A 27399-nucleotide genomic window follows, 5' to 3' on the forward strand; every position below is an offset into this window, starting at 1 on the left:
ATCAGCTAACTTGAAGGCAGTTCCAGTATGTGCTGTATTGTGGTATTTCCTACATTCACCATTAACATAAATATTTGATGTGAGTTGTTAATAATAGCCAACTTGTACAACATTTTCAGGGTTTTTTGCAAATCCAGCCTCTGTGGATACTACACACAGAATAAGCATAGAACTCCAAGTGCTGGCTTTTTGATCTTTGTTCTTTTGTTCTGCATTGTCATTTGTTTTATGTTGTTTTCCAACTCATGTCTCATAAAAATAAAGATTAATGCCATTCATTGTGCAAGCAGTTGTTATTCCATTTTCCTATATTTGCACAAAATAAGTGGGAGTGGTAGGTCTGAAGCTAGGAATCTCTGCCACCAACTGGAAGGTTGCTGGTTCAAATCCTGTGATTGGCTGGAGTGATTCTACTCTGTTGGGCCCTTGAGCAAGGACCTTAACCTGCAATTGCTTTGTCCTGGGTATGACGTTAATCTACATCCAGCCCTATAAGGAGGTTCTCCAACTTACAGGGAAATACATGGGGGTTGGTGGCAGGATTGGCACTCCAGCCACTGGAAAAAACCTCACACTGGTCCATTTGGACTAGTGTGGTGCTGAGGTATCACCTGCCACATGGCTGCACTCAGGTTCTCACCCCTGAGGTGGCTCGTCGTGTGGTGGGTATAGCAACACACTTTAATCAGTGCATGCTCCATACCTCTCTTTCACATAGGGATCTTGCTCCAATTATTTTCATTACATCTTTGAAATGCTCAGCGTGGCTTGGCTAAATTGATCTATAATGAAAATCCCCTTTGTCCCTGGATGTGCTTTGTTTGTTTGTTGTTTATTTATGTCTTCTATCAATGAGATTTGGAACAAAACACTTTGTTTTAATTGCTTGAACTGATAACATGATTTAAAATTACTTTTTCATCACCGAAATTTGCTTGTATTGACACTTATTTTTATTCTTTTCCTTTTTTGTTTCCTTCAGTGTAGTCTTTAGTTTTTTTGTTTCATTTCTTTGTTGCCTAAAACTAGATGGCACTATAGCTTTTGTGAACAACCATTATGTGAATGGCAGAATGAATCACTGTAGCAGCTTGGATCGAAAACTGGTTAACAGACAGGAAGCAGCGAGCAGTTATTAGAGGCACAATGTCACAGTGGGCCTGCGTTCATAGTGGGGTACCGCAGGGTTCAGTTTTAGTAGCACTACTGTTCCTAATTTACATTAATGATATTGGCACCAATACATACAGTAAACTGGTTAAATTTGCAGACGACACCAAGGTGGGTGGTGTAGCAGATACTGATCTAGCAGCACAGAGGCTACAACGGGATCTTGATTTAATTAGTGACTGTGCTGATTCCTGGCAGAATAAATTTAACATAGATAAATATAAGGTATTCCATGCAGGGAGCAGAAATATAAAGAACAGATATTTTATGGGTTCCACTGAAATAAAGGTAGCTGATTATGAGAAAGACCTCGGTGTGTATGTTGATGCTTCCATGTCCCACTCTCGCTAGTGTGGGGAAGGAATAAAAAAGGCCAATAGGATGTTGGGTTACATCTCTAGGTATATGGAGTTTAAGTCAAGGGAGGTGATGCTACGATTATACAATTCCTTGGTAAGACCCCACCTGGAATATTGTGTGCAGGTTTGGTCACCATACATTAAAAAGGACATTGCTGTATTGGAAAGGGTTCAATGTAGGGCTACAAGAATGATTCCTGGTTTAGAGGAATGTCTTATGAGGAGAGGTTAGCTGAGCTGAATCTGTTCAGCCTCAAACAAAAGAGACTAAGGGGGGGCATGATCCAGGTATATAAGATTCTAACAGGTCTGGATGCTGTTCAGCCAAATGGCTACTTCCATATTAGTTTAAATACTAGAATTTGTGGACATAAGTGGAAATTAGCGGGAGAACATTTTAAAATGAATTTGAGGAAGCACTTCTTTACACAGCGTGTAGTTAGAGTATGGAATAGTCTTCCTGCTAGTGTAGTGGAAGCTAAAACTCTGGGTTCCTTTAAATCAGAGCTAGATAAGATTTCAACAACTCTGCTTAGTTAAGTTCTCCCCAAACAAGCTTGATGGGCTGAATGGCCTCCTCTCGTTTGTAAAAAAAAAAAAAAAGATAAAATATGACATTATTCTGTAGTATTGTAACCAATGAATGAAATATTATCCAAGGCTTTATTGTATCCTTGAACACTTCAGTTGAACGACACATTCATTATTACAAAGTAGAAAAGCTGATGGTCTGTACTGGATCCTGCATGCAAGCTCTTGACTACACCACTATGCCATCACATGCAAGGAGATCCAGACTATTTTACCTTCAATGAACCAGGGATTCAGAGTGAAGTTAGGCTTAGGGCTAGTCCTCCAGGGAGGGCCACAATGTCTGCTTGCATTTTGGTTATCCTTCTGTAGTTTCCAAAAAAACACAATAATAATGATTCCATCCATATATACATCTCTTCTCTGTACACTAACTGCTTGTCCTATTAAAGGTCATGGGGGTTTCCAGAGCCTATCACGGATACTATGGGCATGAAGGCAGGGAATGGGGCGCCAACCCTTTGCAGGGCACACTCGCACACCATTCACACTTACATGTAATTTAGTAACTCCAATTCACCTTAGCATGCTTTTGGACTGTGGTGGAAAACCTCACAGTGACACGGGGAGAACATGCCAACTCCACACACACAGACCCATGGGGGAAACTTGACCACTTGTCTCAGAGATGTGAGGCAACAGTGGTAACCAGCGCATCACTGTGCCACCTATTATCATTGTTGTTGTTATATAGCTATGATGGCGATTCTATTTTCATTAGCAAAAATGTTGAAGTGCTTTACAATCGAAGCAAAATGTTAAAAATCCTTGTAATAAATAATTCTGCTTGAAAAGATGAGATTTGAGGGCTTTAAAAAAGATTCATAGCTGGTATAATATAAGGTTGTTTCATTATGGAGGCGCATAAAGAGCAAACATGCCTCTCCTCTGGCTTTATCCCTACACCTCTCAAAACAACTGCAGTGACATGGCCTAGCGCACACTTACCTCAACTGCCTCCTGACATCTCACTCCCTCTCTCACTCTCTCTGGTCGTTTATGTGTAATCTACTCCTTGTCTCTCGCACCAGACTTCTCACTATGGTTGGCAGGTTATTCAATGCCATTACCCCCAAATTCTGGGATTATCTTCCTCAACCACTCTGTGACTGTTCTTCATTCTCCACTTTTAAATCTGACTTAAAGATCGTCCTGTTTAATGAGCATTATTCTTCCTGAACTGCTTAGATGCTTGTGTGATTTATCCCTCTCTCCTTCATGTAAAGTGACCTTGGGTTTGTGAAAGGTGCTATTATTATTATTATTATTATTATTATTATATTGGGGTTTTCATCATTGATAGAAACCAGGAGGAGCATTTTATAGTTTCACAGAAAGCCAATGCAGTGGAACTGAATGTGGAATGATAGCCTTTGATTCTCTTACTCTTGTAGGAATCCTGACAGCATGACTCTGGAGAAGCGGTGATGTTCTAAAAGCACATGAGTGGAGGACACAGAAAAGTGCCTTACAATAACCAATAAATGATCAATGAAAAAAACTACATGGCTATGATTTTCAGCATCTGGGTACCTTGGAATCAGAACCTTAACCAATAAATGTTTAAGCTAAAATATGCAAAATTCCAAACAATTTTAATAAGTACTGGAAAGCTATGAAGGGGATCAAACATCATGCCAAGATAACATGCCATTTTAAACAGAGGATAGCGTTCCCATCAACAGTGACTCTTTATGCATTTAAACTGAAAATGTGGTGAGGGGCTTCAGTTTATGCAGCATTCAGATGCAGATCTCTTCCAAGTAGTTTTTCAGGTTCTCACTGACAATCTGGTTTTATGTTGATGTACAAATGCATGTCATCTCCAAACTGCGAAAACTGAGACATCAATGATCCAACCCAGAGGGAGGATGTAGATGAGAAAAAGAATGGGTCCCAACGTTGACTCTTGGGGAACAGCACATCTGACGTATCTGACCTAAGAAATAGGAGTAAAAACATTTCAGAAAGAAATCCCTTTTTGTTCACAAGAGGATGCTATGATTTACTATGTAAAAGGCTGCTGAAAGATCAGAGAGGGTGAACACAGAATCGTTAGCCATAAGCAAAGCATTAGCAACTTTTGCTAGGGCAATAATTCTGAAAAGGTTTCAAATCTGATTGGAATTTTGCATTCAGTGTTTGGTTTCAGTGCAGTGGCAGCAGCTATTTTAAACAGATGGGACTTCACAAATTTTGAAAGACGACAACAAGGAAGGTGGGTGTAGCAGATACTGATCTAGCAGCACAGAGGCTACAACGGGATCTTGATTTAATTAGTGACTGTGCTGATTCCTGGCAGAATAAATTTAACATAGATAAATGTAAGGTAATCCTTTTTTGTTACTCAAAATGGTAATAAACTGAATCTGAATGGATGAGCAGACTGAGAGGTGCAAATGGGGTTCAGACAATTTCACCTTCAAGAAATTGGCAGATTCGTTGAAAATGGACTTGCAACCCACAAGTTCAACACACTGCTTTAAAACACATTTGATCAGCACACATTTAGGTATTGTGCAGCTGTCCGTTACTTATGTGAAACATCCACTGTATAATAACATTCATTTTACCCATGGATATTGGGAACTGTGAACTATATTTCAAACTGAGTGCTTGTTGTAGCAGAGTATGTTAAAAAGCATGGGACATTGGAGGGGCATGGATACCCTGGCAGACTGGAGGGAGCAGCACTTGACTGGGGCCCTTAAATATGTACAATTATATACATAAAATATGAGCACGGGGGTTCAAGGTGACATTTTGTCAGGGGTCAAGAATTTCTAGGTATGCCCTTGTAAACAGAACACAAAATATACCATATAAAAAAAAAGTTTGGTAGAAAATATGTTGTTTTACACTGCTGTAGTGTGCTGGAGTAAAACAATGGTAAATTATACATTATAATTTAATGGACTTTTTAATGGACGTCTGTAATTACAAGAAAGTCAGACTAGGTACTACCTAGCAAAACAGTTAAGGTGAAACTGAAGACTGAAGCAATTTTTCAATTTGTTGAAATATGATATGTGGACAACAGTAGCAGTTGGTAATTTACTGTTGTCTGGTGATAGATTGGTCATTAATAACAATATAGAAGACTTAAAGAGTACACAGGACCAGAGACCTGGCTCTTTTAAGAACCTCAACTAAAAATCTCTTTGGTCTGCGATTCAACCACAAATAAGTCTCCCAAAGAATATCTTAACAATATTTTACAATACAATGCAAATAATGCATTAGCAATGCTTTTTATTTTAGATTCCCAGTTTGCATACAAATATTGGTAATTTATTACACCCACTCAAATATTACATGGTTTATTTTGATTATATAAATTTAATGTCTCTATACTATTAAATATAGCGATAGATTACTTATAATAATATCTCTGTGGCTGCCTTTCTGTATGCTGTGGCCACTATATATCTGTCCAATATATACAGGTTGTTTAGTCATAGGTGCATTTAAATGCATTCGAGGCAGAATAAAGAAACGCTGGCTTGTAAAGCTGGAGGAGTAGAGGAGAGGCAGGCAGACAGGCAGTAGGAGCGTTATTCGTAGCGGTATTTTTCGCATTTGCCCCCTTTTCGTGGAGCTCCCTCCCGGTGCGCCGCTCGTCACGCAGGAGCCCAGCTGCCCTCCAGTCTCGCCGTGCACTCCGGCCCCCGTGTGACACACGGCGCAGCGCTCAGCCCACGGCGGATACGCTGCACCTTTTCAAAACTGCGCTTTGCACATCTTAAGTGAACATTTAAAAATGATTAAGCTCTTTTCGCTGAAGCAGCAGAAGAAAGACGAGGAATCGGCGGGAGGAACTAGAGCTGGAGCCGGGGGCAAGAAGGCGAGCGCGGCCCAGCTCCGGATACAGAAAGGTAGCCGGCTGATCGTGTCGCTCGCAGCTCGCCGGTAAATTTTGAAGGCGAAAAGGGGACATGCTACCGTTTTAGTGGTATGACACCGGTTCTGGGCTTAATGGAAAACAGAAGTGAAATAAAGTAAGAAAACACCACTAATGGCACGCGGGCCCGTAAGCCCCGGTGTCGATTAAGGAAGGCCGCCGCAGTGTGGCCCCAGGTAATCGTAGAGATGAAGTCTTTTGTAATGTCTGACCGGCTTTACTGATCTCTGTAGGAGATACTGAAAGTGTCTTAAGATATACATTTTATAGTTAGTTGTGTGGCATTGTGTTGTAGCCAAACTACACAGTTTTAGCATACCGCTAAATCCCAGAGCATCATGTTGTTAGCAGACTAGCTGTTGGCCTTAAATTAGCGGAGAAAGAAAAACCTTTATTTTATAAACGATAACCAACGTGACATTACCAGCTCCAATGTTTAAGTTGTTTTGTGATAAACGCAGTCAAAATAACGTTAACGGACGATATACGTGAAGAATAACCAGCTAGTCAAGATTAGTATTTGTAGCCAGGAGAACAAATAGTCATCGTTTTAAGCTATACAATTAATAGGTAGCTTGTTAAAAAACGTTACACGATTTACTTTTTTTTTTCTTCCAAACAGAAGACTTCCAGAAATGTTAATTAGTTTTGGAGAGCTGTTCAATTTTAGTGGTGGTTCAACCAGTTCAATCACTTTTGGTGGGTTGGTTAGCAGTATGGTAGCTACCTCGATATAAAGAGACGAAGGTGTACGGATATTAGGCGTATATTTCTGCATACAGTATTTAATGTCTGTCGCTGTGTGTTTCTTCATTGGGTATTTTTTGTGTAGGGTCAGGGTAGGTACTGATAAGATGTAACACTGATCGTGTCTTTTTGTAGCCGGTGCATGATCGGTATAGCTGGTTACGGCCATCGGTTCATGGGTGATGTATCCTCACCAATGACGCCGATAAATGTTTTAATATTTCAGCACTGTACAAACTGGAAATTTAGATAGAAACACTAACTGTTTACTGGTGAGCCACGGGGCATCTGTACTATTTGTGATACCAGATTTTCTTTTCATCTCCCTTTAATATGGTCCTGGTTTAATTAAAAAAAAAAAAAAAAAAATCAGTATGACAGCCAATTATATGATGTAATGATTGATATACTTGAAAATGTACCTGGGTACTCTACATTTGGACATACTACTCATTCATTTTGCAAAATATATGACCATACATTATAAATAATGAATGGAATATTTAATTATGATGAGAGTAAAAGATAAATATCATTGTGCTTATACCATGAACTAATGATATTTCAAAACGGTGCCTTTTAGAATTGTCATATATTGAAATCAACTTATTCACTCTTGTTACTGTGAAATATTTCTGTATTACACTTATTGCATAAATGGGAATATCCCTATCCAAGTAAGAGAGGTATATGGTGATGTGATTTGGGGGGGGGGAAGACTTATGAGTAAATAATTAAATGCCTGTGTTCAGACTAAATTGTATAAACTTTGTAAAATATTCCTTTCTGTCATATGAGTTATCAGTCAGCTTGTTTTGTGATGTATTAAAGAAGGTTTTTTAAATAACCAGTTAAGCGGCATGTTTTTCCCTCCTTCCACAGATATAAATGAGCTCAACCTCCCAAAGACCTGTGAGATTGTTTTCCCTGATCAGGATGATCTACTGAATTTCAAACTCATCATCTCTCCAGATGAGGTCAGATCTAGTGTGTTTCTTAGCCATAGATGTTTGCTTACACTGACAAATTCCCTCAAATTGGATTTTAAAGTACTGATGCATTTATTTATATTGTGCTTGGTTTGTTTAACTTATTGATCTATGTAAGTCACCTTTAAGAAAAGTCACCTTTTTATCAAAATGCAGTATATATTCTGGAATGTAAACAGATGATTAATATTTATATAATTTCTTTATAGGGATTTTACAAAGGTGGACGGTTTGTCTTCAGCTTTAAGGTGAGAAATTGTAATTGGGGAAAGATTTCTATTTTCTATAATTTTTCAGTTTATTTTTAATTTTGTGAAGTATTTCACAAACTGAACACTACAGAATGTGCTGGAATCTATGTTGTACGTTGCAGAGCTGCTGGTTATTTTGATCTGAGTAATCATTTATTCAGTAGTTAAGTGTATGGTTATCTTTTTTTAAATCAACTTAAACAACTTTATATTTTTGTTAAAGTAGGGTGGTGATTGTAGTTTTGTTCACAAAGTTTCAGTCCACTCTTACTCTATTGATCCAAGAGGGGATTTAAAAAAAAAAAATTGTTTAAATCTTTTTTTTCCTGATTTTTAATTTTTTTTTTTTAAAGGTGGGACAAGGATATCCACATGATCCTCCGAAAGTGAAGTGCGAGACCATGGTGTACCATCCCAACATTGACCTGGAAGGCAACGTCTGCTTGAATATCTTGAGGTAGAACAAACTGCTGAGCAGTTATTCTGTGACATCCTTTATCTAACCTTTTTGAGCTTCTCTATAACACGCCCAAAGACCATTAGGCTGCTTAGACAAACTACATCTGACAGTTTCTCTCTTTGAGAAAAGAGAGTTTCAGGGAGAGTTTTTCAGAAATCACAAAGAATATAGCATTTTGTGTTTCAGAATTTGTCTAATCACTTTTGTAACAGAATCCGTGACTTGGGTTAAGAATATTTAGAGTAACTTATTGCATATGAGTAACAACATAGGAATTTTTACAGAAGTAAAAACATAAAATGGTGCAGTGTAGACGTTTATGTATGTTTAATATACAGACAGTCCTCAGGTTACAAATGAGATCCGTTCCCTAAGCCTTTAAATTGAATCTGTAGGTAAGTTGCAAAATAAAATGCATAGTAGGATTGCATAGTAAACTGGTACTGAAAATAAGTGTGGTGCTAGAATTCTAAAAACCGTACGATTAAAATTTTTCTTCTCAATTACTTGGCAATATGGCAGGAGGAAGACTGAATATAACAGATGAGGGTCCAAATAAAGAGCGAAAGCATCATTTGTGTGGAAGCACTTAACATTAAAAGTGAATGAAAATGTAGTCTTTCAGTATTGCAAAGTGATACTTGAATATCACCACAGCACAACTGCAATGCAAATGCATCTTAAAAGAAGGCATTCAGGTTTGACAGACTTATCAAATAATGCAAGGTTAACCATAGATATGTGCTGTTTAGCCTCTTGGAGAAGCCTAGCCTGCCTTTGTCACCACTTTCACTTAAATTATTTTGGTTAATTTACTTTGTACGATTTCTATATGTCAAAATAGTCAATTTAAACGAAGGTTTATCCCTGCAATTAGCTATGTCATTTTACATAATACAGTACATATAACCAATTAGAATTTTTTTTCTGAAGGTATTGTTCAGTAGCAAGAAAGAGAATGATTATGATTGTCTCGGAGAGCACATGCAGAGCTTATGGAAAAGCTGCAGTGGTAAACTTTAGACTGATTTTTTTAAAACAGACTAGACTACGTTGAAATGGAACCATTGTTAAACTTGCAAAGCTTGCTGAGGTTTATTTCCTTGGAGTAAAAATATTTTAGTGCAACTTATTGATGGTTTGGACTAGTACTGGGTGGTATAAATGGTATACGATATTAATTTGGCCAACGGGAGAGATTTTGATTATACCACCCTACAGCAGAAATTTCCACTCCTCTCCCTTACCCGTCATACTTAAACCCGTATCCGAACCGTTATCCGACAGAAATAAAATAAAATTCCACACCCTATCCGCTATAAATAAATACTGACCGATTGTTTGAAATAGACATTTGAATGTTTCCTTTTTTCGGAAAATATCGAAAATAATCAAAATTCATTAATTGGAATCAATGCTTTAAATAAATTTTGGTATCGTGACAACACTATGACATAATTATTATGCATTAATAATAAAACTACATACCGAACTGTACAAACCGCAGATGCCACACAATGTTTTCATGAGCGTCACTAAGTAGTACGTGCATTTGTTATCACAAACCATTGTATTTAACTCGTATCTTTAATATAATTGGCTTTATAACAGTCCATCCATAAGTACCAATTGTCTGTGAGTTGGACATTCTTAACCCAGGGACTGGCTGTACTGGTAAAGGCTTTAAGAATGTAAAACGTGGGCAGTCCCAGTCTTTTCCAGGCATTCAGTAGCATGTCATTAAAGCCTTGGTATGCCTAAAATGGTACTGATCAGTTAAGTATATTTGTGAATGCATGTTTTGTCTGGAATAGGCCTCCCTGACCAGGATAAGTGGTTACGTTTACGTGACCATCGGCTGAGTTTCTTTTTAGTTTAATCCTTGTGGGTTTAGTTTCCTTGTACTGCACCGTGTATCTGTATATATACAATTCATCAAATGTGATGCGTGGTTGCTATCTGTAATTAAAGAAAATGTTTAGCTACACTTGGATCCATATAAGATATTATATACTGCATTGCACTCTTTTTGATATGGGGTGGCACAAAGAAACGCCGCCCCTGTGGATTTTTTCCCCCCGAAGGTGAATGTCTAGGCTGGAGCTGTGCAGAATTTTGAAAGGTCGTTGGGAACGATCTGGATTCTTTTTAATATGCAGTGCCATGATAATCATTTGCCCATTATCTGGTGTTCGTCCCCCTTCACTGCTTTTCTTCTTCTGAGTTTGGCCAGAACTCTCTGGCTTGTATTGGTATGCAGAGGGCATCTGAAAAGAAGAACTCTACTCGTATGTATTTGAATGTATGAAAATTATTTCATAATTAATGAATGGTGATGGACAGCAGTTTGAATCCTTTGCTGTATACCATCATGTAGGGCTGTACAATATGGCAAGATATTGCGATGTGCAATAAATCTGGTGATATTGGGATAATGATAAATGATGCAATAAATTAGAGACTAAGGTTGTGCAAGACATGCTGCTAGAATTGAGGATAGAGATTGTTAGCTGTATATGTTTATTAAGCAAATTGCATTCAATAACGGTGCAAAACAGTGTTTTGCGCAAAAAGCAACACTGCAAAATATTACAAATAATGATTCTGTAAAGTTGTTTCCAGCAGTAGTAGAAATTAAAAAATGTCAGTGTTACAACCTATATAAGACCTGCAAATTCTCAAGAATCTGAAAACCGTCATAAATAAAAGTAATCATTTTATCAGAAACAAAATTGAGCTTTGTAACTCCATCTTTAAATCAAAGTTTTTTGGGCAAGAACAGTAGCACATTCACTTTGCTCAGCTTTAAAGATGAACTGTGACATTCCCTGATGCACTACCTAGTCTTTCAGAAGGTGCACTTGTGGCAGGCACACACATACTTCCTGGTTAGCTTGCTTAATTCATGAACGTTAACCGGGTGCATTTTCCACCAAGCCAAAGGATCCATTTCACTGCAAATTGTGGGAGTCAGAAATTAACTTAAGTTCAACTTCAGCTCCAATGGACTTGGTTGTCTTCAGCTTCTTCTTGCTGTGTTGGGCTGTGACTGAATGGCTCTGCTGAGGCCCAGACCCTAAACCCGCTAAACTTCTGGTGCTGACAACAGCAGGCTGATGCTCTTGTTAGAGAGAAATTAGTTGAGCATGTAAGTATATATATATTTTTAATAATGTGAGTTATATTTGAAGCTCTTCACCCATCAATTATATGAAATAACTTACCCTTCGTGTCATCAGCATCAGACAATAACTGTCTTGATGTCTGTGAGGTTTTCAAGGCACATATAGTTTGCCTTGAATCATGGATCATGGAAAGCAGCTGTATCCAAAACATTCTGTGGTAATAAGCAAATGTACATGATCAGTTTTCATACTGTGATATACCGTGAAGCTGGTATACCGTTGCAACCCTCATTTGTAAGCATTGCCAGTGAGTTGCCATTTTGTTGTCTGTTGTATGCTGGGTTTTCTACAGTTCATACAGGGGAGATGTTGATGTGCATGTGCCCTAGCATACATTAGAAATTAGTTAAATTATTAAATCACATACCAGCTAATCTTGATATAGGTATGCCATTGCCTACAGCGTCCTACTAAAAGGGAAAATAAAATTTGTCTGACTTGCCTTTGTTCTACTTTAGGTCCAGAATCTAGTTTGTTAGCAACTCTGGTCTATGTTTGCCAGTAAATCTGAAACATTCACCCACGTGACTTCATAGCACTCACCTAAGTTGCCTTAAAAGTATCTGCTAAATGCTGTAAATACAAGTCATGTACATGTTACGCTGTTACTGGCTAGTTAAATCACTGAAATAAAACACTGTGGATAAGGTGCAGTCTGTGTCCAAAACATTGATCATATTTGTGGCATTGTTAGTGGTGAAACACACTAGCCCGTCCTCGCATAAACTCCAGGAAGCCAAAGCCTCCCACAATCCCAGAGCTATATTTTCCCCACTGTGTTCTTTGGGGAATTAGGACATCTATAAACACTGAGCCTTAAATTCAAAGTCACAGTTGATGAAGTGAATTGTCATTCTTTTATAGGGCTCCAATGTCCTGCTGGACCAAAGATTGGTTGTACATACAAAAAATGGCACCTCATTCAATTTTCCAGCACCCGTTTACGACATTGCTCAAGCATCTCTGGGATGGTGACTTGGGAGGAATGCATGTGGGATTGAATCTGGTTTTGTTTAACGTGATTGTTGATACGGTGCACAGAACCTTTTTTGGGTGGTATTTAATGGCACCATGTCTTTAGCCAGGTAGTGTGTTTTTCACTCAGGATTCTGACTCATATGATGACATGCACTCAAAACTCAATGGCTGTTATGGCTCAGATTTTGCCTTCTGTCTGACTGTGCTGCTTGTACATTTTTGTGAACAGCACTCTATGCTACTCCTTACGCTTGTTTAAAATGGTGGAACAGGTTTGTTTTGTTTTCTCCCCATGTAGCCACCTCTGCTTGACATAATTTGCAAAAATACCCATGCTTGTAAATAGTCTTCTCGTTTAACACAGAAGTGCTGCCACACAATAGATATACTGGCTTGTTTGGAGACCCAATCCTTTGATTTTCAGACTCGGGTACGTTCATGATGTAGCTGCTTCTGCTTATAGACAAGTGGATACTGCTGCTATTTCTCCTGTTCCACACATGACTTAATCCGTCTGCAAGGAGCGTCCGCAGAGAGATTGACACCTCTCAAAGACTTTCACTCTTTTAGTTTTTAGTAGGGGTGCACCGATTGCAGTTTTCTGGCCGATCAACGATCACCGATCCTTAGGCAACCTTACCTGCCGATCTCGATTTTTTTTTTTGCCGATCTTGTTTCTTTCATAACTAAAAGACAGTTACTTCAATGTTTCCATTTTTATTGAGTAAATTGATATGAATACTCACAAAACATGAGGTAGTGTCCTCAAATATAAACGAACATATAAATGAGCATTGCTGTTTGAACTACAAAATCATATTTTTTCTTCCAGACTTTAATTTCTCTAATTTTGTAAAAAATATATATATATATATATATAGCTGTTATGACACACTTGTCCAAAAAATAGGGAGGGAGGCAGCCTGCACTGCACCTCTCTCGGGAATGGGAGAAAAGGCTGATTTAAAAGCATATAACTAAGATCGGTGGATCTCATGGGAATATGGTCGATTTCTGATCCCCTCAAATTAACGTGATCGAGGCCGATCGATCGGTGCGCCGATCGATCGGTGCACCCCTAGTTTTTAGTTCAGTAGTTTGCTTAGTTTAATTGGTTTTATTGTAGCCCTCACAATATGCTTATTGCATAAATGACCTATCGCAATAACAATACAGATGTAATTGTTCAGCCTTATCATTGAGTATGAAGCAACAGTTTTTACAAAATCTGCATTGAAGATCCCAAGGACTTCTGGAACAGTACACTATGGGCAGATGACTCAAAAGTTTAACTCTTGCCCCATTACACCAAATGATAGTTTCTATAAGGCCTTGACCAAATTGACATTATTCAATGAACTGTGAATTCTGCCCCTGACTCCTCTGGAGAATGTTAGGCCATTTGTCCATGAGCTGAAACTGAACTGCAAATAGGTAGGACAGCTAGAAAGTAATTTAGAACCATAGCCCTTATCCTACTTAAATGATTTAAATAAAAATGCAAAGATAAAACTTAAATACTGAGACTAATGAGCTGTTCATTACCTTTGCTGGTAGACTGTTACGGGCAGCTGATAACCCTGTAAGTGAAGCATCTGTTGCCAGCAATTGAAAATGCATTGAAAGGCCATTTGAATTAAAGAGCATCAAGCTGATATTCCTTTCATGGAAACACTTTCTCTGTCATCCAGATTGTCAGATCAGCTGGCAAGTTAACATCCATCCCCCCCCCCCCCCCGCCCCATTTGAAGGACCACCGGTTGGTGAAATTTATCAAGGGGGCAAAATATAGTGTAGTGACTCGGCTCAGCCCAGATTATTTTATTTGTAAATGAAGTTCTCACTGCAACAAAGGTTGGAGACCGCTGCTTTATGGAATGACTTGTCAGTGCCTACTTGTAGTCTTCTGATCTGGAATGGTTATAACTTGTGCATAGTACTGAATCCTTCATTTTATTTGCCACAGTAATGAAAAACATTAATATCCAGAGTTTTCATTGATTGTTTTTCTACATTGTAATGATGGAGTGACATTTTTGATTAGATTTTGTAAGTATCATGCTGTAAATCGTTCTCTTGACTTTCTGTTGAATTGAATAACATAGCTTGGTAAAATTTTTAATGGTCATTAAGTATGTGGCATTAATAAGTAACTGCATATTATGTGGTTTGGTCAAGACAATATCATTTATAATCCTATGTTTGTAAACATTAAATTGAAATTCAGCTTTGAGAACATTCCATTATCTGGATGAGATATGATGTGATGGCAACATAAGCAAAATAGTGACAAGAAAAGCAGGATATTTCATGCAGTGGGCCCACAAAATTTGCAGGTACATACATTATGTATGCACATGACAGTACAAAAAGCCTCTTAGTGTTCATGGTCAGTGAATACTGGTAATGTTAATATTGCATGGAGTGTCATTTCTGCATATGTTTGATCTAACTTTTCCTCATTTTCTTGGCAGAGAGGACTGGAAACCTGTGTTGACAATTAACTCCATCATCTACGGATTACAGTATCTGTTTTTGGTGAATATATTTACCAACATATGTTACTGTCTTGCATGCTATACGTTTTCCTGCCTATACAGTGGATATAAAATGTCTACACACCCCTGCCAAAATGGCAGGTTTTTGTGATAAAAATTAAACCAAGACAAATCATGTCAGAACTCATTCAACTTTTATTGCAAAATTGCAGCCTATACATTGAAGGTGAAAGCAAATTAGAAACCAATAATTGAAGCACCTTTCGATTTTATTATAGGACTTAGTCTTTTTGGGTAAGAGTCCACCAGTTTGTCACATCTCGACCTGGCAGCTTTTGCCCACACTTCCTTGCAAAAATTTTCCAGATCTGTCTGATTGCGAGGGCATCTCCTGTGCACAGCCCTCTTCAGGTCACCCCATAGATTATCAGTCAGATTAAGGTTTGGGCTCTGGCTGGTCACTTCCAGAACATCGATCCTCTTTTGCTTAAGCCATTGCTTTGTCAATTTAGATGTGACTAAAGTCCCAGTTCCAGCTGTAGAAAAGTAGCTCCAAATCATGATTCTGCCTCTACCATGCTTCTCTGTGGATGTGGTGTTCTTTTGATGATGTGCTGTGTCATTTTTGCACCAAGCATACCATATGGATTTATGGCTAAAAAGTTCAACATCAAATCATAATGCATTTTTTCCACATTGTTGTGGGAGTCTGGATATACATTTTTAGCCAAGTTTAACCTGGCTGGGATGTTTTTGGTGAGTAAAGGCTTTCATCTTGCTACTCTACTTCACAACCCAGGCATTTGAAGAATATGAGAGATAGTTGGCACATGTAGGGAACAACCAGTACTTGCCAGGAAATCCTACAACTCCGTTAATGTTGCTGTAGGTCTCTTAGTGGCCCCCCAGACCAGTTTTCTCCTTGTCTTTTCATCAGTCTTGGAGGGACATCCTGGTCTTGGTATGGTCAGTGTTGAGCCATATTTTCTCCACTTGTTGATAACTGTCTTCACTGGGCTCCCTGGGATGTTAAATGCTTTGGATACTTTTTTGTACCACTCTCCTGACTGATATCTTTCAATGATGAGATCCCATTCATGTTTTGAAAGCTCTTTGCGGACCATGGCTTTTGGAGCATGATGCAACCAAGACGATATCAGAATAATCCTACAGGAACAGACAATCTTTAACCAAGATCAATCACAGTCACCTTAATTGATGTCGGATGTATATTAACTATTGTTTAGGATGAGACAATGTGATTGGTTGATTCTGAACACAGCCACATGCTTGATTATTAAAGGGTGTGCACAATTATGCAGCCAGGTTTTTGTATGGTTTTTATTTTCATTTTTTACCCAAACAGTCTTTAATTTGTTTTCATGCTCTTTGTATAGACTGCAATTTTCAAATAAAGGTGGAGTAAGATCTGACATGATTTATCTTTTTAATGTAATTGCATCTGTTGACCCGTATTATTGGCAGACTGTGTAGTGATGCTCAATCTCTGTGTGTTTAACCTTTGCTCCCTGCTCTTCTCCAGGAACCCAACCCAGAAGATCCCCTGAATAAAGACGCAGCAGAGGTCCTTCAGACAAACAGGAGGCTGTTTGAGCAGAATGTACAGAGATCACTGAGGGGTGGATATGTTGGGGCGACTTACTTTGAACGATGTCTTAAATAATCCTCAGGTTCTCCTAATATATAAATATATATATATAAATGGCCAATTTACCCAGACTTACTGACGGAGCAGACGAATCACTGTGGGCGAGGGAAAGACATGCAGATAGTCAAATGCTTCTTTTGGAAATTTAAAATGGCAAACGTCACCACACTGAAATCCATGGCTCGCTGAGGTCAACCTGATTCACTCTCCAGATACGGACTGATGTACATTTCCCATGCAAACACGCATTTACAGACACAGGCGAAAGACTCAGAACACTGTACAGGCTCAATGGAACACTGATATTCACACTGGACAGGCACCCAAGGCAAGATGCACGTACAAAAAGAGAACCATTCATATACAAGCTGACTGAGGAATCACATAGTTGTGCAAATAGGGCTATGTTATCGGGAAGGGGGTGAAATCTTCATGTGTAGTAGGATTTTTTTTGGGGGGGGGGTTACTTGTTTTGATGGGGGCTTAAAAATGTTAGTGCTATGGTGTATATTAAAATCCTAGCTGTTCACAGCTGATGACTGCGATATAATTACATTGAATATTATAAACAATTATAATTATAGTAAAATTAATGCAAACCAACAACTTATATTTGAGGATGGACAAATACAAATAAAGTATTTTTTTTTTAAGAAACGTCAGTCAGTGTCAGTGAATTAAGTATTTATCTTATTTCTTGTCAGTTTATAATGTAGATAAATAACTACCAGTTTTTGCTCTTTAATTGTTTAAGTGCCTGCATAATGACACAAGAAAATGGCTGGGGACCTGTGTCTCGTCATACGTTTTGTACAGCCTGTGATCTTCACAAACTTTAACACTTCATGCCCTGTAACCCATCATGACGCTCTTCAGATACATTTTTGATTTCATCAAATAAAAGCATTGCCAACCGGATTTTATCATGCCATTAAGGCTGTGGATAAATGTTTAAAAGAGCAATATAAATCCATGATTTTGCCTAATGGAGATGGTGACCAAGTGTATATGGTTTTTTTTTTTAGGGGAGGGGGGCTCCTGGTTGGATCTGTTCATTGGGAACCTTCTCTTGCATTCTTGGGGTTTTTGACTGCGAGCTGGCACCACTGCGGCTCCTTCATGCCTCCTGTTCTGCAGTTACTGATATGTCTGGCCACAGATGTCTTCTTGGGGGTAGTCCATAGGCGAAAATGTATAAACTCATCTGCAAATGCTAATTAATCTTAATTCTTTCTAGTTCTCCTTGATATTTTAAGTTAATGAGCTGCATTTTGTAAATTTCATGGAGGCAGCTGCTGAAACCATGCAGTAATAAAATGAGAATTGGATGCTTTGAGTTTCATTCGCCACCGAATTCCCCAGCTTGTGGTTGTATTCGTTTACTGCGGACTCTCCGATGAAATGCTGTTTGTTTAATCGCTTATGACTGGTCAGTGAGTTTGTCACCATCCTTCAAAACGGGTGCAGTCTGTCCATTTTAGATGGGTAAATGACAAATGACGAGTTCAAAATTGAAACCCAAAATGAATTAAACTTCATACAAACATCTACTTTTAAAATACTTTATTAAATGACATGGATGCAGTTTTTTTTTTTTTTAATAAACATTTTAGCATAATTTGGTACACTTGTCCTGTTACACCTCCATGCTGAATTATGGATCTGGATCATGATCCCTCTTGTTACTTTTCATATCTTCTTCCCCTCAACCCTACACTTAACACATTTCCTTTTTTTATTCTGTTGCCTCTGTCTAGTGATAAATGCTTTACATTTATTATAATTTATTTATGGACATATTAGTGACAATTGATATGGCATGATTTTGGTGACTGATGCAAAACATTAAAAGCTGGAAAATTAGTTTTTTATGTTTATGAACTAGTGAATAATTACTTAAGATAATTACAGGTATATCCTTGATCCCGTGAAATGCATGTTAAACTCAACAGCAAAAAAAAAACCCATTCTATACATGTGTTTCATTTGTAACTATTTCCATCTGTATTCCTGGATGAACAAGGAGAAATCCATTTAGTTATTCACACGCTGTCCATTGTTCCCCCAATCTAGTTAATCGGCAAAGAGGACTATATTGGTTAACAATGGTCTGTAAACACACACTCCGAAGACCAACATGATCAGAATTGGTGAATCTCCAGATATTTTGTTCTTGCTGCTCCCTAAAGCTTGTGAGAACAGGATTGATATCACCCTGACACTTGTGTCTAAATAAGCACTGCAGAAGTCTTTGTCCTTTCAGAAGGAATTTGTAAACCAATAAAGCTTGTAATACAACTGAAAATGGTGATCTTCCTGCTTATGAACAGCATTATATAGTAAAAATTCTAGGGCACTGTGTTCTGTGGAGTAAACCTGCAGCCCTCTCAGTAAATCTTAGACACGGTATAAAATTTGAAATATAAAAAATGACAGCATTGACTTTCAGTATTTTTATGCCTTTGCAGGCTACACTTTTGGATTTATAAAAATAACGTTTCCGGCCTTTGCACTTTCTGCCTGTGTTTCTGTGGGTCTCTCCACATTGTCTATGGTGAGTGATTCATGATAGACTGCAATCCCAATGTTTACTCATTAAACTGCTCACGATCATTTTTACAGAAATCAAGCAAAATTTCATATGTTGTTATATATAGCATCGTGGCATTTGTCAGATATAGAAGAACAAATTCTATTCATACTATGTATGGTAGCTCCGTGGGTGGCACTGTGACCACACACCCCCATGCTTGTGGATCGGGTTCTGTGGAGTTTGCATGGGTTTCCTCTCATTTCCTCTTGCCGTCAAATGATGTGCCATTAGATGAATTGGTGTCTGTGAATTCTCTGTATGATTGTGTGTGTATGTGCCCTGCTGGCCATTCCATCCAGGCACATTGACCCTGCAGTGAATTTGTGGTATGGAAGATGGATGGATATTAATTCTGGAACATAGCAAAATGCCTTTATTCAAGCATCACAGCAGGGGAAGGCTTACAGCCTTGAGTAACTTGTTTATAGACTGTCATTTTTCATGCATGCTTATCCTCTTGGTCTTTTCCCTAAATGTCTTTTCTGCAGCTAAAGTACTACACATCACTCATTTTGTAGAGACAGCAAACTTGTATTATCCATTAAATAGGACAAGATCTGTGAATGATCAGAAGTGATTTATTCCACCATGTGTTTAGGATAAACAACGTAGTACAATGATACAGACTCCAAATATCAACTAGGTCAGTTGTTCAAATACTGTTCATTTTGTTCAATTCTATTACCATAATATCTCTACACAACTGAGTAGTGACTCTCCCTGCCGGCCCCTGGAGGATGGGCTCCCCCTTTGAGTCTGGTCCCTCCCAAGGTTTCTTCCTTCTAGGGAGTTTTTCCTTGCCACTGTCGCCTATGGCTTACTCACTGGGGGCATTTGAGACGATGTAATGTGATAATGCGCTATACAAAAATAAATTTGTTGTAATTTGATGTTGTAGTGGCATCCTCATTTTATTGAGATAGTTTACACAGATTAGGGAGTCTGTTCCTCCCAATCCAGGCCCAATCCAGGCCACACTGTCGGTGCTCACGTGAGCGTTGAAGTCCCCCAGCAACACGATGGAATCCCCTCCTGGTGCGCTAACCAGCACACCACTCAGAGAGTCCAAGAAGGCTGGGTACTCCGAACTGTCATTCGGCGCAGATGACAGTAAGAGACCTCTCCCCAACCTGAAGGTGCAGGGAGACAGCTCTCTCGTTCACCGGGGTTAACTCTGATGTTAATGCACAGAGCTGTGGGGCCACCAGTAGCCCCACCCTAGCTCGGCAACACTCACCCGCTGCAACTCCAGAAGAAAAGGGCATGCAGCCCCTCTCCAGGAGATTGGATCCAGAACCCATGCTATGTGTTGAGGTGAGCCCGACTATAGCCAGTATCTCTCAACCTCGCACAAGCTCAGGCTCCTTCCCCACCAGAGAGGTGACATTCCATGTCCCGAAAGTCAGTTTTGTCATCGGGGGATCGGTCCGCCAGGGCCTCCCTTGGCTGCCACCTGATCCACATAGCACCGAACCTTGGGTGTGTGTGTGTGTGTGTGTATATATATGTATGTGTGTACCTGCCTGGTTGTACGGCGATTACATACCAGGCTATTTTCCATCCCTCTGCTAACAACTTATCCAGAAAGGTCTGTGGTGGTCTCAGGCCTGTTTTTAAAAGCAAAGGGCAATAAGGCAAGTGCATTTTGGGGCATCTATACTCTCACGTGTCACACATTAAAAGCAGTTTACCTGCACAGTAGGATGAGCTACGCAAGTGGACATTTCTGCCGTAAGTAGCTACCATATCTCGATATTCCTCAGTCACTACAAATATAGCAGCTTTTCTTCAAATAGTGCTTAATAAAAGATTTTATCTATTATTAATCTCACGCCCATAGCTTCCGGGATGGATTAAATAAAAATGTAATATTATTTACAGATTACAGTTCAGGGAAACATTGCCTGCTGCTCACGTGTGTTCATGTGCTTATTTTGTAATTAATAAAATTTAACTGTACTATCTGCTTTCAGGTTTTGGGGAGAAGTTGTCTTGTGTTAGTTGTGTTGTCTTGAATTATTCAGCTTTGTGACTAATTACTTACAGTAGCTTAAAAAACATAGTACTTAGCACTAGCTAAATCTATACAACAGTCATTCTTCTCTGAGTATCAAGGTGACATAAGTCGAGTTATTGTAGGTTATCTTTCCCTATTCATGAATTCATGAATGGATAAAACAGAAATATATTATTAAACAAAAATTAATGTGAGATTACTGAGATCTCTGACATTTTAGATATGTGACACTCAAAAAAATATTCTATTCAAAATTAGGTCTTAAATGTTCATTAATTACATTTTTCTAGATGCATTGGATTTGGAATAATTTGGTTACTGTTTGTTTACTGGTTTATTAGTTTTAAATGAGAAATTTGAATTTCCTTAAGTCTTATATTATCCAGAGGAGTGTTGGCAGGTAATTTATTATGCTTGGCTTTAGTGACATCTCGCTACACAACTTCTGTTACGCTGATTCCTTAGATCCAAATGGGACGTCGCCTGAATAAATCGGCCTGGGCGGGGGGGAGGGATATTGGGATGTATCAAGCATCAGGTTAGGTAGTTTATTGTTTTCACCTGTATCCATGCTAGATCAAATTCTACTTGCTTCTTGGCAGGCTACTTGGCTGACATTAATGAAGAATAGCATCTGTTGAGTTTTATTTTGCTTTCAGCTGGTGCTGGTACTGCACATTGTGTCAGCACTGTGTCAGTGAGCTTAATAGCATTAGCCTTTCTAATCCTTTTACCTTATGTCCAATCACTGTCCAAGGGAGAGAAAAGGCAACAGAAGGAAACAAAGAAGTGTCTTCTATTCTTCAGGGTGTACAAGTCAAACAGTAAGTATTACTGTGATTTTATCTATATGTCTGTGTATTTGTATCAGTTTGTGAGCATTTATGCACGTACAAGTTAAGCATTTTTTTGTTTTTAATTATGCAATGTGCTTGCAATCCACAGATTTTTTTCACTAAACCTTAGGCATGGATGACCCAGAAATCCGTCAACAGAAGCTTGAAAATCAGGTAAAACCACAGTTATTTATTTTTATAATTTTCCTGAGTTTGTCAACGCAGTCTCAACTGCATGTTTTTTCCTATTTAATTCTTGTTTAATCCAAAGGCTGCTCTGTCATGGATGAACATTTTAATAGCCTTCTTAATTAAATTAATGCTGCAGTTGTTCAGCTAATTTATTGAAATCAGAAAATTACTGTGGCTATGTGCATTATAATGCATCAGGTCAATGAGAATTAAAATATAGCTTCCATTAACTATTGCCCCATCTATAGATTAACAAAATTTATATATAGCCATATCATTAGCAGAGAAAAAGCCAGTCTCTGACATTTCAATTGTATGTCATTATTTCCCAGTTTTAGTGTGAGTTTTGTTAGTAAAAATGTGTATATTTATTTCTGTGATTTTATTTAATCCCCTGCAACTGCAAGCCATTTTTGGGTAGCAACAGATCAATCATTCTGAATGTAAAAAGCTACTAAATATATCCTAATTAGGATATATCACTGCCAGTCTTTCTTGAAATAAAGAGAATCGATGTATAGGGTATTTTTTCTTTTTCTTTTTTTTCTTATTACCTTTTTCACATCACAAACCATGACAATCCTTGCGATTTTTCAGCCTGGTTTCGCAAGAGGAATGATTTGGGCTTGAGGCCTCATTCAAGTGGTCGGTCTGGAAATTCTCTGTTATCATCCTGCAACCTCTTATTTCAGAATACTTTGCAAGGCAATTTTCCTTTAGACCAGTCATTTTAAATAATTTTGTAAATATTGTAAAAATGAAATAATAGTCCTTATCCTAGTAATTAATTTCTCTGCTTTGAGTGGCATTTGACTGGTAAAGCATGAGTGATATTGGCAGAACTATATGTCTTACTTTATACTCATATAGCTAAATAATTTTTAAATACATATATACATAAACACTGACAGACCAGTGGTCACCAACTGGCAGAATGTGGTCTGCATCTGGACCGAAATACAACTGAATCCATATCATATGATTGACCCCCCCATTTTTGTTTTCGTTTTGGACGCAGTGGACCATAGCTTTGTGTAGCTGATGGAATTTGGCCCTCTGGGTAAAATAGATGGGGACCCATATTCTACATCTGTAAATATACATGGCATATGTGAAACAAGTTATTTTTGTTCTTATATTTAATGCTGAGATGAGGATAGTGATACTTATGGGGAAGTTATCTTTGCCCCGTGTACTTTGCAGCACCTTGGGAGCTGGGGGTTAAGGGCCTTGCTCAAGGGCCTATGGACATGTGGCTATTCTGCCAAGGCTGGGACTTGGGCCAGTGACCTTCTGATCACAGGCACAAAGGCATAGCCTCCTGAGGCGCACATTTCACACATTTTAGCCACATTTTCACTAAGCTAGCAATGTTACGGTCAATATTACTACATCACAACCTTAAGGTCAGCTACCTGGTCCATGCTTAATGATTATGAACAGAGAGAAAAATCCAGCCTGATGTTAGAGATTATAGTAAAAAAAATACAAGAATGGGATGGCATTAAAGTTCATGTGTGTGTAAAGGCAGGTGTCCCAATACTTTTGTCAATATAGTGTCTTGCTTCAGCGGGCATAGAGCGGGGAAGCAGCACAGGAGCCCGAGGAATTCGTGTAAACGAGAGATTTATTTGGAGAACAGTAAGGAACACGACGCAGCACAATGACTGGACTGGGGAAACATAATCTAACGCGGACTTAAATGCAACAGACTGATTAACAACAGCATGAATGAGCCGGTAACACGGGGATTCCACACGGGGTAGATGAGGGGGCATGGCACACAGGAGGAGCGGACGATCAGGCAGGACATATAGTGTATATCGAGCATAACACTCAGTCATGTATCCCATAATATCTGTGACAAGAATGAAAGAAATATCAGTATAAACTAAAGAGAAAGTATTTGTACAGGCATGTGCAGAGAAGGGTGCTGTGGGTACCTGAGCACTTGTCCCTTTTGTCCAAAATATCGAAAGTGCCTCCATTTAAAGACACTGAGTTCCTTCCTTAAAGGCACTGATTTCTTCCCAAGTTCCTCTCTTTAAAGGCATTGAGTTCCCTCCTTTAAAGGCACTGCGTCAGGATCGGTCCCTGTCCTACCCTGGTCCATGTGTCATTTCCCTGTTTGGCCAGCAGGTGTCGCTGGTCATCCAGTCTCCTGTTTTCCCTCCAGGTTTGTTTTAGTCCTTAGTGTGTTCCTCTGTTCCCCAGGCTGCCGCGTGGCTGAATGGGCTAAGCGTTTGGCTGTGCATCTATAATACCCTACTGTCATGGTTATGTTGGACTGTTTGTTTATATATGTTAGTATAGGTCCTTGTTTTTGTAACCTTGTTTCTAGTTATCCCTACCTGTGTTTAATTTGTAATTATTTTCTGTACCAATATATCTAGTCTTTGCTAGTGCCTGTAGTGATTCTTGTTTATGCTCGCCTGTTTCTTGTTAGTTGTAGTTCTTAGTGTTGTGTGACAGCACACCTTTCCCTTGTTGAAGCCCTCATTATGTGTGTGTATGTATGTGCCTGCCCTTGCTCTGTTTTCACAGTTCACAGTCATTTTGTGTCTGTAGCTGTTGTCGCATTGTGCTCATGCTGTATTGCTATGGTTGTTCCTGTGTTGCTCCTTGCCTTGGTTTTCCCATTTACCTGCTTTGTTTTTTTACCCCTTGTGGTAAAGTTCTATTTCTGTACCACAATGTGGATCGTCCACCCTTTAGCATTGCCCATTCAAAACACACTGTCCCTCAGTAAAGGCACTGAGTGCTTTTTAATTTTGAGCACCAACGGTGACCAACTTAGCAAACCACCAGCACCCCCCACCCCCGGGCTGATAACTGTTGAGCTTGTGCCCCTCAAGAAGTCTCTGGATGTCCCTGCATCTGCTTGTTTCTCTTTTGCGTTTTGCTTATTTTTGCCTTTGATTTTACTGTGTGTAAATCAGGATATCATGTTATTATATACTTAGAAACTGAACAAAATATCACATTTATGCTAAAAAAAAATGCATCCCTCTTGTGCCTTTCCGTTGTCCCCTTATAGAGAATTCTTCTAATTAAGAAGCAGCAAAGAAGGAGAGCTGATACCCAAATGCTGAAAGCAAATTGTGATGTTTGGCCCAAGACCAGGAAGCTGAAATTTGGGGCAGAGGACAAGACTCCCTTGGTCAGCCAACCACAGAGTTATACATCACTGAAAAGTTAGTAAACACTGAACTGGCACTATTAAAGTAATGGTATACAATTTATGAGACCCATTTGGGTCATAATGAACAAAAATGGACATGATTGGAATTAAGACCATGCCCTGAGGAATATTCTGAGTAATTCAGAGTAAATGGTTTTGAAATACTTTCTTTTCCATAATGGTCAGATAAACAATGAAACATTCAGAGCTCCAGTGGCAATAAATTAAATTTAACACTAGCAAGACAAAGTTTTCAGCTTGCCTTCGGGAGAAAATCCCAGAGACTCAGTTATAAGCAAAGTGTGATGGGAGTCACGACTGAAATGTCTTGGGGAACCGACATTTGTTTTGGGATGCCTCCCATGGGTCTTTCTAGATCTACGGAACTAAATATAAATTTCTTTTTCAGTGATTTGTGATGTGTTTGTGTATTCAGTTAAGCCATCATTCTTTCGTCATTCCACTCAATGATTCAGCACCATTTCTTTTCCCGATCAGGGCGTCTGGGTGTGTTTGACTGCTGCTGGTAGCTCTGATAATGACTGAGGCCCACAATATAACAATACAGATTCAGGGGCTACACAGATGCCCATCAGTAATAAGAAAGCAGACAAAGTGTATATTCCTAAGGATCAATACTCTCCAAAAATTCTTACTGTACCCTAAACAGTCTGCGACAATATGTGTGGAAGGAACAGGAGCAGTATAGAGCAGAATAAAAATAGCACACAGCATTCATTATAACCAGCACAGGTGCCAGTTTATATCAAAATGCTTTTGTCTGACTTTTTGAGTCTATGTACATTGACTTTTTATTCATAATTTTAAAAGTACCAACGTTACCAACCAACATACAATGAAAAAGCAAATGTATCTCAGGACATGCAGCCTTAAACTAAGCTTTAATAACGTTTTACCATATAAAACTATAACATTCACAGTCTTTTACTCATAATTGTTATCAGAACATCATTTAGTTTCCTAGATGACCCACAAACCTCTTCTGCTTATTTTATTACTAATGAATGGGAAAATGGAAATTAATTCTTGAAATACTTGTTTATTTTCTGACTGTTTTCCTCTCCGTTGTGACGGAGTTAGCCGGTGACGATGTGACAGTCACCCCCCCCGACAGCCTTGACATCCCCTTGGAAGAGATCAGCCTGGACGAGGGGAACTTTCCGTCCAACAAAGCTGCAAGGCCTACGGTAACCAGGAAGATCCATTTACAAACTGATCATGAATCACGAGACATTGGAGTTGAAACAAGAAGTTGGTCAGAGAAACAAACAAAAATCAAGAAAAAAGTCGGCAAAGAAGAAAACGAAACAGGCAAGTTTGTGTTTGAGTGGTCACGTAAATAATGTTATGCTAAACATGCATACATACTAGATGTTGTTTGGATATAGCATATGCAAAATGAATGAATACATCCTGTATGTGTGTTTTGTATATACTTTCTACATATGTAGCTCAGCAGCTTATGGCTCAGAGCCTGTCTGGAAGGTTTTAGGTTTAAGTCCTGTCACTGAGCAAACCACTTAACCCAATAGCAGAGTGAGAAATTATAGTATGGGTGGGTTAGGGCATAAAATCAGATGAGAAAATCAGTCCCATAACAAATCACTTGGCAACAAAATTACACTCAACCATACATATACACTATATGGACAAAATTATTGGGACACCTGGCCATTACACCTGATGATGTTCCATTCTAAATCCATATGCATCAATATTGAATTGGTCCCACTTCGCAGCTGTAACAGCTGCCAAGGTAGC

At 38.8% G+C, this 27399-nt stretch overlaps 2 protein-coding genes across 4 annotated transcripts in view; both read left to right on the forward strand.

Moving 5' to 3' along the window:
* The first annotated feature begins 5600 nt into the window (after positions 1-5600).
* On the forward strand, positions 5601-19103 carry ube2m (ubiquitin conjugating enzyme E2 M). The gene is made up of 6 exons (XM_023825121.2): positions 5601-5995; positions 7651-7745; positions 7967-8005; positions 8362-8465; positions 15106-15169; positions 16673-19103. Exons 1-6 carry the CDS (start codon positions 5881-5883, stop codon positions 16811-16813), a joined length of 558 nt encoding a protein of 185 aa, XP_023680889.1. The 5' UTR covers positions 5601-5880; the 3' UTR covers positions 16814-19103.
* Positions 19104-20945: 1842 nt separating this feature from the next.
* The window catches only part of LOC111850824 (tubby-related protein 3), a 28010-nt gene continuing 21556 nt past the window's right edge, over positions 20946-27399 (forward strand). Inside the window, exons 1-6 of one of the 3 annotated variants that reach the window (XM_072703291.1) lie at positions 20946-21122; positions 22166-22232; positions 22354-22418; positions 24487-24612; positions 25474-25630; positions 26719-26949. In XM_072703291.1, coding sequence (XP_072559392.1) covers positions 25522-25630; positions 26719-26949 — 340 coding nt within the window. In that variant the 5' untranslated portion in view covers positions 20946-21122; positions 22166-22232; positions 22354-22418; positions 24487-24612; positions 25474-25521. The remainder of the gene's footprint in view (positions 21123-22165; positions 22233-22353; positions 22419-24486; positions 24613-25473; positions 25631-26718; positions 26950-27399) is intronic. The other 2 variants (XM_072703290.1, XM_023825122.2) reach the window with 2 other exon arrangements.

This window comes from Paramormyrops kingsleyae, chromosome 20 (genome assembly GCF_048594095.1).
Source record: "Paramormyrops kingsleyae isolate MSU_618 chromosome 20, PKINGS_0.4, whole genome shotgun sequence".
Lineage (NCBI taxonomy): Eukaryota > Metazoa > Chordata > Actinopteri > Osteoglossiformes > Mormyridae > Paramormyrops > Paramormyrops kingsleyae.